Source organism: Zeus faber, assembly GCF_960531495.2.
Source record: "Zeus faber genome assembly, chromosome: 16".
Classification (NCBI taxonomy): Eukaryota; Metazoa; Chordata; class Actinopteri; order Zeiformes; family Zeidae; genus Zeus; species Zeus faber.
Window position 1 is genome coordinate 2,730,539 of NC_137202.1, and position 15,818 is coordinate 2,746,356.

The 15,818-nt window shown below is 43.1% G+C and overlaps 1 protein-coding gene across 1 annotated transcript in view; it reads right to left on the reverse strand.

The window, feature by feature from the left end:
• Positions 1–15,818, reverse strand: part of hpse2 (heparanase 2) — a gene marked incomplete at both ends in the record, with an annotated part of 71,033 nt that overhangs the window by 21,631 nt on the left and 33,584 nt on the right. The window contains 3 exons of the mRNA XM_080016991.1: positions 4,629–4,676; positions 8,993–9,164; positions 11,596–11,769. Of these exons, the coding sequence (XP_079873117.1) occupies positions 4,629–4,676; positions 8,993–9,164; positions 11,596–11,769 (394 nt within the window). The remainder of the gene's footprint in view (positions 1–4,628; positions 4,677–8,992; positions 9,165–11,595; positions 11,770–15,818) is intronic.

The following is a 15,818-nucleotide window of genomic DNA, read 5'->3' on the forward strand; positions in this document are numbered from 1 at the left end:
GAGCCCTCGAGGGCCCCAGGATGAGTAGCTCCCCTCAGGGATCTTGGTTGAGAATTTACGGTCCCTGCGAGACGTGGACAGAGGAGTGGAAGAGAATACAAATCTCCATTATCTCTCCTTTCTCCCCCCTTTTCTCCCCCACCCCGACAGCCTCCCCTGGTAGTAAATAACCAGCTCGCCCGCTGCGGAGAGCATCCATCCTAACAAGTCATTTAACGCTGGCTCGTAAAAGCTTTTTTATTAAGGTTTAAATCTACCAACAACTTAGTTTCTTCTTTGTTTCTTTTTTTCTGGTTATTTTACACAAATTGAACACGAGGACTTTTCTCTACCTATATCATTAAAATTCTGCTAGACCTTTTTATTAGGCTTTTAATGAAGTTATATCTTGTTTTATGTCCCTTTTATAAAAATGTATGTGTTTTGACTGATTTTCCATTGTGTGTATTTTGCATTGTGTTTGTATAAAACAGAATAAATAAATATATTATATATATATTATATATATAAATTAATTATATATAAATATAAAGAATAAATATATAAATAAATATGATGTATTTTTATCTAATTGTAGCTTTAAAATAAAGAGCTAAAAATTTTAGCTTTAGAAGAATACACATTTATGTGTAGCTTTTTATTTCTATGCTTTTATTCTTCTTTACTTTTATATAATGTATTTTGTTCCTTATGTAAAGCACTTTGAATTGCCCTTGTGAATTAAATGTGCCTTATGGATAAGCTTGCTGTGCATTTTAATCAATTATTAAGAACATGGTATTTAATAGGGTACTGTTGTGGTATTTTTGGTCAATTGTGAGACTTGTATTTGGATCTCATTCATAAACAGTTGTGAACAAGCACCCCCCAAAAAACGAAATATAGATGACGATTTGGAATTTAGCATGAAGGCCTGAAGTATGGACAAAGTTGTTATGGCTCAATCTGACAAATGTTCTGACAAGAAATTATTCTAAAATGATCTATATGCATGGAATTAATGGGTAGCTGTCATGTATAATCACTGGTCAAATTGTCAAATTCACCTTCGGAAAAAAAAACGGCAATGGGAAATTTAACTTACAGCATTCTTTTTTTATTCCTAGTGGTGGGCGTTCCGATTTCCTTCAGAGACACACATTTTTTGATTCAGTTCACTAAATAGATTCGTTCACCGATTCCGGAACGATTTCCGGTGAGTCTCGTGTTCACGAACGACTGGATTAGTTCGGTGAGTCCTCCCTGCTGCCGTGCAGGAAGTCTGCTGGCGTACAACGATTGTTAAACAAATTAAACAAATTAAATTAAATTTGTTTGTGCCTGATGCACATGAGACTTTTTGGTGACCGGACTCCTCGGTCCGTCCAGGATTATCCCAGCTGTGTGTCCCGAGTCCCGACAGACAGAAACAGGAACACTAAAATGTCACGGTTTTCACCACAATTAAAATAAAATTAATAATAATATTATACTTGAAAATGCTGCATTCTGCACACTCTGCAAGAGTATAAGACATAAAATGTAGTAGTAAGATGGCTAAACATAAGCTATTATAATAATAAAAATAATAATAATAATAATAATAATAATAATAATAATGTGGTGACCTGGATCTAGATAATTGGAGACCCAGGATCAGAGTGGCTGCATACCTGTTGCTCGTTGGTTGGTCTAACGAGCAACAGGTTAAAACCCCCATCCCCACACTCACTCAGGAGAGGAGCCCTTGTCATGACACACGTCCATCTGCTCCTGGGCTAATTCCACCTAGCCTACTCGCTATAATAAACTGGTGTCTACAACCCCGTCTTCTGTGTCTCTGTGACGGAGGTCCCTGAACACTGCACTTGGGTGGCGTGTGGTAGAGGAAACTACCACCAATAATAACAATACAAGTGATACTACTAATAATAACATATGCGCATACATATGCAGATGCATTAACGTGCGGTACACTTGAGGGTCCCAGTACAAATACCATGGCATAAAACTCCATTTGGCCCAGTTGAAAGTGAAATAAAAAATATCCTCTCTATCCTCTTCGGCATATTGTTGTTCTGGGACTCCACTAGAGTGGCTTTGCATGATCACAATTCAAAAAAGACATTACTTATCTTATACTGGCCCTTTATACAGCCCCTAAATTCTGCCTCTGCTCAAACGAGCCATTTTAGCTCCTGTCTCTTTAAGGCCCCACTCCCTAAAAGGCACTTTCTTCTGCAGGCCAACTTCTGGAAGCGTGCCGAGGGCCGTACCCTCTGTGAACTTTTACTGATATCCCCTTATCAGTCCGCCAAAATCTGTTTCTGGACAACATTTGAGGAAAAGCACAGAGAAGCAATCCAGTTGGTGAATCTCCACTCATACGAGATCGACAAGGCCTCATTTACAAATTTGCTCCGACTTTAACCGCGGTGTGCGGAGCAGCGTGGAGCTTGGAGCACTGCGGGATACAGCGGGGCTTGGGGCTTTTTAGTTTCATTCAATTACGGAAACGTCGGAAAATAAAATAAAATTCATAAACTAAATACATCAACAGTTTTGTTTAGAGAAACGGGGAGCGGATCATGCGCCAAAGCCTACAGTGCAGTCACCCTAACGCCGAGACACACACACAGGATAAAACACAGCAAATGCTTACAATTCCCTCGTCTGCAGTTTTGTCACGGACAGTTGGTATTAATTCCTCTTTCTTTTAAAAGTCTTGCAGTACGGGTCTGTTCTAGTTTGTTCCGACTTTCTATGCCATTCTCCAGGCCAGACTTTCTAACGTGGCCATTTTTTGTTTTCATGTAAATAATAATTTATAATACATTTATAATAAAATAAAATAAAATAAAATAAATATATAAATACATCTACAATAAAAACATATTATTATATGTTTATGTTTATAAATGTTTTTATTGGTTTTGTTTGGAGAAACGCACAGCAGATTGGACGGAGCAGATGACCATGTAGAGAAATCCGTGGCGAGCTGACGTCAGCTCATGCAGAGAGTACAAAAAACCTTTGAAAACAAGAGTTCAGAGCAGGCGAAGCCTGAACATTTTGTTCACAGCAATTACTTTGTCATTAATTTATGTCATTATTTGACACATTGTAACATCTTATATATATATGACAGAAAATAAGGAAAAGTATAATAGGTCCTCTTTGAGGGAATCAAAGGGAAAAATAAGGTTGCCACCCGTCCCGTAGAATATGGCATCGTCCTGTATTTGACCATTAAATCTGGCATCCTGTTTTGAATCAACACTGGATTTAAATTTCAACTATCTGAAATAAAAATACCAAAAATTTTTTTTTTAACAATTTCTCCTGACAATGATTTTACTCTGACCTAAATGTCGATGTTGCCAAGCGTAGGTGGGATCAGTATGTGTAATGTCTGCACGATAGGGTTTGCAGTGCACAAACCAAAATAACAGCATCCTGACTGAAAGAACGAAAGAGGGCCAATCAAAGGAACTGAAAGAACTGCAGGAAACATTTCTGAACTATCTCGCGAACGACCCGACACTACCCTGAACCGCTGGTGATATTTCAGCCGGTCCAAAACGGCACTCTGCAATTACAGTCTTCTGTTATTTAAACATCATGGATAAATGGAAAACTGATTAAAAAAATTGGGAGACGTAGCGAAGTTTGCAATGAAATTAAAGTTAAATTTCACCACAAGCTCTCTCACAGTCTTCCTTGTACAGGAACAGAAGCTGCTAAGTTACATCGACTTTAACCATCATTAATGTCCTGACACACATGTAGCAGACGTGTTAATGAGTGCTCTCTGTTTTTATACATCGGCCTTTCTTTTACTGAGGTCAGAGTTTTCTGTCAAGCAGTCTGGACCGACTGGAATCCCCGTCCTCCAGCGTAAAACGGACTAATTGAAAGACGGGAATGAGCCTATGCATATGGTTTGACTTAAAAGAAACGTGTGGGCCTTGCTGACACCACCTTCCTCCTTCCGTTCGTCCTAATTAGACACAAACTTCACCTTAATGGCATTTTGGCCTGCACTCAGTGAGGTGGCTGCCTTCGAGAGAGTGTTTTGTGGACATTTTGGCTGCATGGCTACTATGTGTGTGTGTTCGTGAGTGCGTGCGTGCGTGCGTGCGTGCGGTGTGTGGGTGGGTTTGTGTGTGTGTGTACATGTGCGTGTTTGTGCGTGTGTATGTGTGTGTGTGGGTGTGTGTGTGTGCGTGCGTCAGTCCATGCTCCTCTCTGTGTTTGTCCATGCGTAAAGATTTATGAAAATGTGAAAATATCAAACTAAATGATGTATGTAGCTTATTTTCTATGCACCGTTGACTGTAATAGAGTGAGAGAAGTTGGAAGTATTTAAAAACAACCTGTTTCTCTTTCTTCCTCTCTCTCTCTCACTCTCTCTCTCTCTCCCTCTCTCCCTCTTTCTCAAATAGCTGGCTTGACATACCGTTTTTTTTTTTTCTTGCTAAAAGAGATTGCCAGCATTTGCTGCATTGCCGTGGAGATATTTCTGGAGGTCAAGATCACCTGTTGCAGAACGGCCGCGTATTTTCTCTGTCATCATCCTCTATTGATGTAATTCTTAAAGGGGAAAAAAAACATATTATAGAAAAGACAAAAAAGGGTAAAATACCTACTGTTGCCACGTAACCGCATCTACAACCGCACCAGCATTCTTCATGAACCTGACAATGACAATTAAAAAAAAAGAAGGAAATTAGTGACACGATAACATTTTACACAAGTCCTTTAGAGATTTCAATAACTCGTCCTGAAACCAGACATTTGGTTCTTCCCCGACGTGAGTCGTGGTGTGTTTCTGAAACGCCGTAAAGGGTTAAACACACTCCCAGCGCCATTTGAGGGTGATCTATGAAAACTCTTTCAGAGTAACTGTATACAAACACAAACATTTTTCCCTGAGCCCTCGCATGTCCTGATGTTCCGACCCGTAACACTCCTTATTTGTGGTGGGGGGTTGGGGGTGGGGGGGGATGCTCTGTCAGACATGCCCGAGACATCTGTCTCCAAACATCACGTCAAAGGAACAACTTTCTCTCCTCCGGTGTGTTTAGTCTGCCCACCTCGGAGACGTGGACCTCCGAGCGTCTGGTGTCCACTCAATCAGCCAGTGCCCCGCCCCGGTGTCAAACACACACCAATCACCTCGCCGTTAAACGTGACACCCACGGACCCCGAGGGAACTTCACAACCCTCTTCCTCGTCTACATCGTCTTCTCCGCCTTTTCGTCCTTCTAGCCTGCCTCCATCTCAGCTCTGTCCTTCCTCTATCGATCAAGGACAACAAGATGCAGCGGCCATATTCATTTACATCAAAACAGTTGTGTTCACGGCTTCACAAAACAAAACAAGACAAAACCTACTCATTAAAGTGGTAATCCACGAAATTATTTTGCCGAAAAAATCTAATAGTTGATACTATATGTTGCTGGCACTTTTCCTTCTTTTTGTTTTTACCTGTGCTGTCAGCATGCTTGGTACACAACTCAGAGTATTTGTGCCATTGCATCTAGGACAGAGTTAGTCTGAAGTCTAAACAACTAATCATCATGACTACCCCACGACAGGCGAATCCCCACAGGTGAGATAAATAAACAAACACACCAACACCCCCACACCAACCCCCCAACGCCCCACCGCCCTGGAAACCCCAGTGCTCAATGTGTGCTGTTGGTAAATGCAGTTAAAGTTACAGGGTGTGGGATCACTCACGCCCCTCCTGAGGCAGGAGGGGCGTGGTAGATTGGGCTGGTAGAGTGTTGTTTGGAATAAGACTTGTGCCGGTGTGTGTATGTGTTCTTAGCTAATATGAGCGTTATTAAAATTACCCAGGAGTGTGACTGGCAAGATCGCAGCCACTCGCCACATCCCTACCCGCATAGCTCGCACCCCACTCTTCCCCAAACCCTTGGCTTATTGTGTGGTGTATGTACTGAGTATGAGTTTTGACACTGGGAGAGATAGGTGAAGCACAACCAGATCAACGCAGGGGTGCAGTAGGCCGGACCCCACCCTGGACCCGACTGTACCATAGCGTCCCCTCCCACCCCCCCATACCAGGTGGCATCCAACCCATCCAACCCCATGGCACTCTTTTCCCCAGCAGGCCCCTGACCATCCCCGGGCGCAGCACTCATTAGGTCACCCGTAGCTGGCACTTTTCAATAAATAGCCATTCAATGTATTTCAGTTACGTATGTTGCTCCTATAAATGTAATTTCCATTGTTGGTGGCGGGGTCCGCCACGCGTAAGAAATGAGAAAGGCAGCCACTGTGAATCACCTAAAGCAGAATAGAGAGTTGTGGTCAGTAAACTGACCATCCATTGATATGGATGATTATTCACAAAAAAGAAGAACAACATATCAATCGATCAGAAAAAGACAATCTTAAAAGAAAGTGACCATCTTAAAAGAATTCTGGGACTTGTCGTGCCATCCATCCAACACAGACGGTCTTATGGATTCCACTTTAATGGTGCATATAAAGGCACGACGTAGCATGTACCCTATATATTAATTTCAATAAATTAAGCCAGATTAATAGGGAAACCCATATCAAACAAATCATTCTGTTTCATGTTGTCCCTCTCTGTGAAAATGCATGCAAATCAGATTTGAGGTTCTCTGTGTTTGAACACATAACTACATATTCAAGATCCACTTCCCCGTCACAATCAAGGAACTAAAAATTGTGGGCTTGTTCACTGTGAGAAAAAGCTGTCTCTTCGCCTTTATATTTATATTAAATAACGAGAGTCGGGTCTGGAGTAGATATCGTCGCAGGCGTTTGTCCAGTGGCTCGGCTCCAGGAGCTTGTTATCTCCCTTCTTCGACGTAAAAGATCTTGTTCTGCATATGGTCCTGTTTCCTCTGCGCTCTTCAACCCTCCTTCAACCCTCCTTCAACCCGATGACTCGCCTTACTATCACAGGAATATGAATGTAATAGCGACCCCATATTCTGGTTTTGTTGCCCGTCCAAAACAAGCAAATACCGGGCAGTTCCAATACAATCGCTGTGTGTATGACCTTAAATAGCTTCCCAAATTAGAACTATTTCCAACCACACGAGATGCTGTAACTGAGACGCACGGGTCCGCAGCTCAACACATTTTCCCCTCGGTGCAGAGATGAGCCTGTGAGATCCAGCTCCAGCTGTCTGCAACCCAAATAACCAGTTCACAATTAAACACTACCTATTTTTAACCACGCTCACCTCCAAAACAGCCGAATATGGACCAAGAAACAAAAGGATTCAATGCAAAAAGGCGGGGGCTGAAAAAGCAAGACTCTGATGAGACGTATGGTGAGGAGATGCACACCACTAGATGTACTGTATGTCTCTCGTTGTTTTAATACTTGTCAGTATTGAGGAAAAGGCGTTATTTAGAGCTTTCTTATTGGCACCCTCGGACGACACCATTTTTTTTAGTCATTTAAGATTGGTATAATTCACACAAGATGACCAGGTCCTTGCTTAGGGGTCGTGGAGTCCTCAACTAGAAGCTCAGCTCAGTTCCAACAAGCAGGCTACTAAGAGACAGAGATGCCTTATGCTTAAGGACAGTCAGTTAGTCTGGGGACCATCAGGAGGACCTTCAAGGAGTTCCAGGGGGTGCCCAGCAAAATCATTAATAATTAAACTTTGCTGTTATTTCATTTACAATACCTTTGCACTAGTAGAGATTGCACAATAATGACTGTTTAGATCACAGTTGCACTCTTATCTCCCTGACTATGGTATAGAAACTAAATGATATCTAACAATAAAAATCTTCTCAGAATGGGGTCTCAGAGACAAAATTGTATAAACTGGAGTCCAGGGCATAATGTGTATGAAAGGGTGTCCTTGCCATGGAAAAAAGTTGAGAATCAGTGCTGTAGGACACCGACTTACGATAATAATAATGGTATTGAAGACACGTCATAGGAAACTAGACTGAAGCATGAGGGTGGATCCATTAGAGCAGGCTGTTCCTGAACTGTGGAGCCTCTGTAGGAGTGTGTGTGTGTGTGTGTGCGTGCGTGCGTGCGTGCGTGCGTGCGTGCGTGCGTGCGTGCGTGCGTGCGTGTGTGTGTGTGTGTGTGTGTGTGTATGTGTGGAGTGCAGCAGGTGGGATATTGTGCTGCCAGGCTATCAATCACGCCACACTTTATCTTAGTTTGACAGAGAGAAAGTGGTTTAGAGATCCAGGAACCTGCATGCCGCGGAACTTCATAAACACTGAACACTTCAATGTGTGTGTGTCGTGTGCTCGCGCATATGTGTGTGTGTGTTGTGGTGTGTGTGCGTCTTTATAAGCATAATTCAACTTTGTGTGTTTGTAGTATGTGTGTGTGTAATGTGTGTGTGTGCATGTGTGTGTTTATAGCCATAATTTGTGTTTGTGTGTGTTTGTATGTGTTTGTATGTGTGTTTGTAGTGTGTGTCTATGTGTGTGTGTGTGTGTGTTTGTCTGTGTGTGTGTGTGTGTGTGTGTGTGTGTGTGTGTGTGTGTGTGTGGTATTTATAAGCAACATTAATTTGTGTTGGGTTTGTAGTTGTGTGTGTGTTTATAGACAAAATTCATGTGTGTGTGTGTTTGTAGAACGCGTTTGTGGTGTTTGTGAGTGTGTGTGTGTTTATAGCATGCATTTGTAGTGTGTGTGTCTCTGTGCGTGTGTGTGTGTGTGTGTGTGTTTGTAGTGTGTGTTTGTAGCGTGTGTGTGTGTGTGTGTGTGTGTGTGTGTGATGTGTGTGTAGAATCATGCACGCCCACATCCACTTTTCCCATCTTAAAGCAGAGAGAACCTACTGGAACTTTCCACTACCAGTCTACCCTAACATGGAGTGGAAACTGCAGTCCTACTCCACTCTCCTTTTGCCACAATACATACACACATTATATAACCCTGTGGGGGGGAGTGTGTGTGTGTGTGTGTGTGTGTGTGTGTGTGTGTGTGTGTGCGGGGGGGGGGGGGGGGGGGGGGTGGGCTCACGTGTCCAGAAGCAAGATGGCGTTCTTCCGCGGCTGCCCAGCTCCTGGGCCGTAGAGGTGGGCACGGTGGTAGTAGCGCACGGACTGCAGCAGCGTCTTCAACACGGTGTAGTCCTCGGCCAGCTGGGTGCTGTTCACCGCCCGGCCCGCCATGCTGCGGTAGGCGTTGGGCTCTGAGGGAGGCAGAAACACAGAGGTGCGGTGAGTTCACTTAACGACTGTTTTTTATTTGTGCATTTGTGTTTATTTTTATTTTTTCCCTGTCGGCTACGTCGTGATAATGAGGATAGATGGCGCTATTTCAATAAAAGATTACGTTGTTTGTGAAAATTCGCCCAAGTCGTCAAACAACAATCAAACAACAAGAAACAATGTCGTCATTTCAAGAAAACAATAAAATATGTTGTTATTTTGTGAAAAGTCACCTAAGTTGTAATAACAATAAACCAACAAGAAATGGTGACGTAATTTCGAGAAAAGTCGGCTATGTCATGATAACGACAAAATAACAAAAGATAACTTTATTAAAAAAAAAAATGTAATTGCGAAAAAAAGGCAGCAATGTCGTAATGAGGAGAAAAGATGTTTTGAGGACAAAATTATTACGATAAATTATGCTGTTATGATAAATAAAAACAATATTTTGGGATTATATCTGTTAATTTATTTATTTAGGGAATGCAAAGTCCCTAAGCCAAGCAGTTTTATCTGTTAATGTCACAGCAGTACTGGCAAACAAACCCCCAACACAATATTAAATGTGGGTGGTGGTAAGTGCTTTAAATTATATAATCTCATAATAAAAATATGTATAACATATTAATAACATAATTGTGTCGAAATAACAAGATCATTTCGTCGAAAAATAACAGCTTCCGTTCTTATTATGACAGGTGAGCACAATATGCCACCTGACAGAGATACACAAACACGGACACATTATTTCTTGATGGGGCAACAGTGAAGAGGTGACACGGCCCTGGACAGGCCTCCGGCTGTTTGTTTGCCTTGTGTTTCCTGTCTTCCCGTGTATGTCTCTGTGTGTGTGTATGTTTTCCTGGGCAGTACTCCTCGTCCCCAAGCTCCCGGCACCCTGCTCCGCTGGCATACCTGCAGGCAATTGGCCTGCAGGGCTCGTCTCCGCTACGGCATTTAAACCCCGGCTCTTCACCCACTCTTCATCAGATTGTTGATTAACCTCCATGGCACCACACCTTTAGGGAACCTGAATCTATGTTTAAGTCCTCATGCCGTGCTTTCAGCATACGCTCACCCATCTTTCAGTGTCCCAGGATCTTTGCTCCCGCCTGCCTGTCGTCCTGCCTGCCTGTTGCCGCTTCCCCTGCCACGCTACCCGCCAGCTACGCACCTCCATCCCTCGCCTTCCCTCCTGCTGCAACCGGATCTCGTTCCCCTACTTCACCTCCACGCTAGAACTCTCATCCACAAACAAACATTATCCTTTTTCCTACCTCTCTGAGTCCGCTTCCTGCATGAGGCGGGTGAGTGACGGGGAATGGGCCAAGAGCACAGGTGGGCCCCCCAAAAAATATATAGGAATTAGTTTTCCCAACAAGGGAAAACTGAAAATCGGTTGTGCTGTCCAGGTTTGTTTTCTTTAACTTTCAAGTGATTTTTATTTACCTTGAACATGCATTGGAGCCTGCACCAAGCCTTGAAAACCATAAGGAACAAGGGGACATCTGTGGCGACCCTCTCTTCTGAAGAATCGGTCCATAACTCCTATTACTCAAAATCCATGGCCTGTCTGCACTCTCACGGCACATTACTTTAAAAACATACTATTGTCACGGTTCTTTGCGAGAGCCTCGCGCAGTCCAATCAGAGCGTTTTTCATGCTTCTAGACGGCTCTGGGAAGAACAAAGTGCCCGGGTTGTTTGCTTTATTGCAGATTAAATGAAATGAAAATACGAAGTGATGTGCCCCAGGGAACACCGGGGATTGTGCACACTGCCCTTCCCCAGCTCGTCAGAGCGTCAGGAGGACTGGTGGAACCGAATGCCTCCCCTTTAACCCTCAGCTAACACAACAGACATTCTTATCCGACACATAATAAAAATGCTGTTTTCCCACACACAAACACCGTAAAAATTGAAAATTCTAGCTCATGCAAGAATCTGTTTCTGTCAAATGTAATAATATAAAAACGTTTCTTCGCCCTCAGCAATAGAATTAACTTTGTTAAGTAGCTCCCTAAAACGAGGAGAGAGGACGTGCATAGCAGAGCTTCAAATCCTACAGACCTTGGCATGAAAAGTTGTCATACCTAAATACAGAGCTGAGGGGAACCCCCAGGGGGTAACATGTAAAGTGTCTTTACACTATAACAGCAGTTATTCATGTGCACTACATTATTGAGAGAAGGCTCTGCATTCCACAGCTACATTCATTATGAGAAGTATAGTGGTCATGCTTAGTTTAGCCATCCCATCCCATGGTTTTTCCTGCACCTTGTGTCCATCTGTGCTCGACCTGAATGTACCTTTATCTGCTACTTTGATCAAACTGTTTGTCATCATGTCTCATCATGTCTCAACATTCGGTATCAGCGCTGGCAGTGTGTGATGCGGAGCTCTATTTACCGTTGCCCAGCTCCCAGGAGATGTTGTATTTCTTGCCGGCGCTGTATTTCAACAGGCTTAGCGTGGAGGAAGAGTTCCAGGAGTTGTCTGGATTCCTGTGCAGCGCGTTGAGCCCCAGGATCAGGTGTAGACCGGCGCACTCGGCAAAGTTGTAGAGTTTGTCTAGAGACCTGGCTGGGAGAAAGCCACAAAGCAGTTGTAACTTTGATTCTTTTTACTCGCCGGCAATCCATCATAGGAGCATGACTCAGACCATGTGTCAGAGTGCATAGATCTACTGGCTCACACATCCATTGCAGAGTCCCAATTATATGGCTTGGGATTAGACGTCTTTACCCCCCCTCTGCGGTCCTCCGAATAAAGAGGAAAGTCAATGCCCAAAGATAACAAACAGCTATTATAAGTACTTAAGTACTCTAGTAGTAGTTAAGCGCTTCAGTAAAGATCGCATTGTTGATAGTGTTGACCTCTAAGTAATTACAGAGGTAAACACCTGTCACACCAACAGTCCATTCATTTAGTCTGAACCTTATCGGACCCTGTACATGATTTTACATCCGGTTTCAATTCCCCACATTCAGTCGCACTCTGCCCTAGGAAGGGGATCATCGGAAACTGTGAACTGATGGATAAATCCACTGGATGTTCTTCATATGAAAGCACGTGTAACGTCTGCGTGTCATCTGACCAAGCTTAGGAAACAGCGGCAGTTCAAAGCTCAATGCTTGTGTGATATAGAAAGTATTTCACATGTATGTCCGAACACATCCTGAAGGAATTGCTTTTATTCAATTGAAAACTACTGCAAAGGGCCTTGTTCAGCATTATGTTTCTGAAGGGGCTCAATGGATCAAGGCAGCAGGCGTCCAGTTTGCAGGGCGATGACCCCCGCGCTTCCTCCCGAGTTGCTGCCGTCCCGATCTCAAGTGCTGGAAAAACGATGTCCTTCTTTTTTTTTTTTGCATTTGTGATTGGAAGATTATAAAAGATGGTGAGTTTTGCAGGAATTTGCTGCCTCTGCTCATACTGACCGGGGACCATGAAATGCAAAGCAGGAGTCAGAATGTGCACAGGCGGTGTCTTGGCCAGAAGGAGCCAACAGTAAATAGTGAGAGGATTACACAAAGTAGTGTTTGGCGGTGCAATTATAAACGACATGACTGAATAGTTTGGAAACCGCAACATACTCAAGATTCCTCCATCCTTCCTGTGTGTGTGTGTGTGTGTGTGTGTGTGTGTGTGTGTGTGTGTGTGTGTGTGTGTGTGTGTGTGTGTGTGTGTGTGTGTGTGTGTGTGTGTGTGTGTGTGTGTGTGTGTGTGTGTGTGTGTGTGAAGTTTAGGTATAAAGTTAGAGATTGTAAGGGTTAGGGTGTCGTCCATGCGCAATAGGACATTTTTGAGACTTTTGGGGATTCAGAATAATGGCCCGTGGGAACAATGGTATGGCACCAATTTAATAGGCTCTAGCGAAACAAATTAGCCAATAAACAGTTCTGTGAGTGACCACGCCACCCAGAATCAATCTGCAGCACTCGGATGTGAACCGTCGAGTCACGGTGAACTGAATAAGCAGTTATCTTTGCAAATTAAATTTCTTTCTTCGCAAAAGTCATTTCATGACACGGTCTCATGGAAAAGCGTGGCTGTGAAGCTTTAATATGTCACAAAGCAAAGGCAGTCACAGTTGGATTTTTAGGGGAAGCCTATCATCTGGATTTACTGCAAGACTGTTCACTCGCCAATCTGTCCTCGTGTTTACTCATGTTTGTATTGTTCTCTGTCCATTCAGTCTCTCTCTCTCTCGCTCTCTCTCTCTCTCTCTCTCTCTCTCTCCCGTTCTTTTTCCTTTTAGTGAGAATCAGGAGAGGGTCATTTTCTCATCGTGTCCTCCTGTGGAGAAGCAAGAACAAATCTGTTCTCTTACAGAAGTTAAAAACTGCCTCTCGCTGGAGGCTCATCCAAGCTCGGCTGGAAAGAAGAAGAAAAAGAGAGGACTGGTCATTCATCCTGAAACATGCACACAGTCAGAGGCATGTCTGTGTGTGTGTGTGTGTGTGTGTGTGTGTGTGTGTGTGTGTGTGTGTGTGTGTCTGTGTGTGTGTGTGTGTGTGTGTGTGTGTGTGTGTGTGTGTGTGTCTGTGTGTGTGAAATCCAACCAGTGGAATTTGTGGGTCTGAGCGGGCTACGCACTGGATCTCTGCCTGCGAGTGTTTACGTTGTGTTGTGCGACCTGTATTCCTGGCTCATCCGGAGACACCGTGAAATACGCTTTTGTTTTGAAATATGATCTGTTTGGAGCCACGCCGTGAACGTAAATATTACCCTGACCTCTGACCCCGGTTTCCTAAGGCCAACAGGAAACAGATGAGAACCCTGGGCAGGTTGGGTTTCCCGCCAGACGGTGCCCTCTACGGCAGATTTGGCACAAGCTGAACCCCACACTAAGTGATGAAACTTCTTACTTTGTAATGTGGGGAGAGGATGAAAAGAGATGAGATTAGGGTGGGAGGGGACTCGGTCCATCAGAGGGATTTAAATCTGTCCAAAAAAGTGCCCTAAACAGCCCTTCCAGGACTGCAATCGCATTTATAAATGCAAATTCAACCACATCACAATATTTGTAAGTTCTTGCATTTTGATAAATTACATACAATACAACATACATACAAACAATACAAACATACATTACAATAAAACTTTTCCATGTTAAATTGTCAAATCATTGTCATACAGACTGATTGTATTTGGTTCTTACTGTATTTTGAACAGAAATTTTAGTTAGTATAAACTTATTACGAGCACACATATATATATATATATATATATATATATTTGATATAATTTTTTTAACTTTAAGCAAATGTGTTTTGTTATGTACAGAACATTTAAAAAAGATGAGTACCAAAATATGTTCATGAAGAAGGCTGATTATCATAGGAAGTGATGCCATATAACTCTTTCTTCATTCATAGTAGTTACATTGCAAGTTTTGAGAATAAATGTTAAACAATCACAGAAAAAGGGCGGCCTGAAGCATTGATTACAGTGTCTGGGTCACATCGAATGTGACTGGTGATTCAGCGTTCACTGCAAACCCTTATTTTCTACAGATGGTTTCACGTGTAAGCCACAGAACATAAAAAAGGATGATGAAGTGCACGAAAGACACAGTTCGACCGGTGAGTCTCAGGGAACTGAAATATTGTGTTGTTGCCGCGCCCTCAAAACATTTGTATTCCTCTTAAATAAACTCTTCATTCTCATTGCATATCTCATGAACAACGACCCACTTGGTTATTTTCCCCTTGGGAGTGGTGTGTGGCAGCCGGACAGGACCGGAGGGTAGTAGCAATTTGAAAGCAGCTCCAGATGTGGCTGTCAGGCTGAACACTTCCAGATCCCTCCTCACCTGAGGTCCCTCCTTCAATATGGCTCCCTGCGCTAGTCCACACACCGTCCTGTTTAAAACGCCAGTTGAGCAGCCGAGGAGCTGTGGAGCAGGGGGTCAAGTCCTTCCAGCGTCTTAGGAAGACACTGGGCACAATCAAATTTCTAACTTGACTTGACTATGGCCAAGCATGAAAGCGTCGCTATGCAGACACGCTGTGGGCCCTGGAGCTGCACCACTCTGATCTCAGCCAGACGCATGTAATAACATTACTGAGACACCTTGAATCTTTGTGTGTGTGCGTGTGTGTGTGTGTGTGTGTGTGTGTGTGTGTGTGTGTGTGTGTGTGTGTGTGTGTGTGTGTGTGCACGCGCGCATGTGTGTGTGTTTTTGCATGTGCACTCCTTTGGAAATGGCACAGGGTCTGTTCAAAGTTGAATAATAACAGAGCAAGAATTGTCCTTGAGATATTAAGGAAAACAGTGAATTCAATGTGGACCCACCAAGGTTTTGGGAAGTCTGCGATTATTGTTGTTGTTGTCAAAGTGTTCACTGTTATAGAGAAACTGCAAATAATTGTATTGCGTAATGCATCCTATGTGCAATACTGAAATTGCCAACCCTACTGCTGTTAAAAGTCTTACTGTATAGCTGTCTTGACAAAAATGGTTACTGTGCACTTACCGCAAATTATTACTTCTGGAACAATGTGATTTGTCAGCTCTCTCAGCTATCTTAATTTTAATAAATACTTTTCTAATGGACATTTCATATGTACTGCTTCAGGATTGTTCAGTAAATTACAAAATGCTACAAGGACGAAATCCAAGGACCT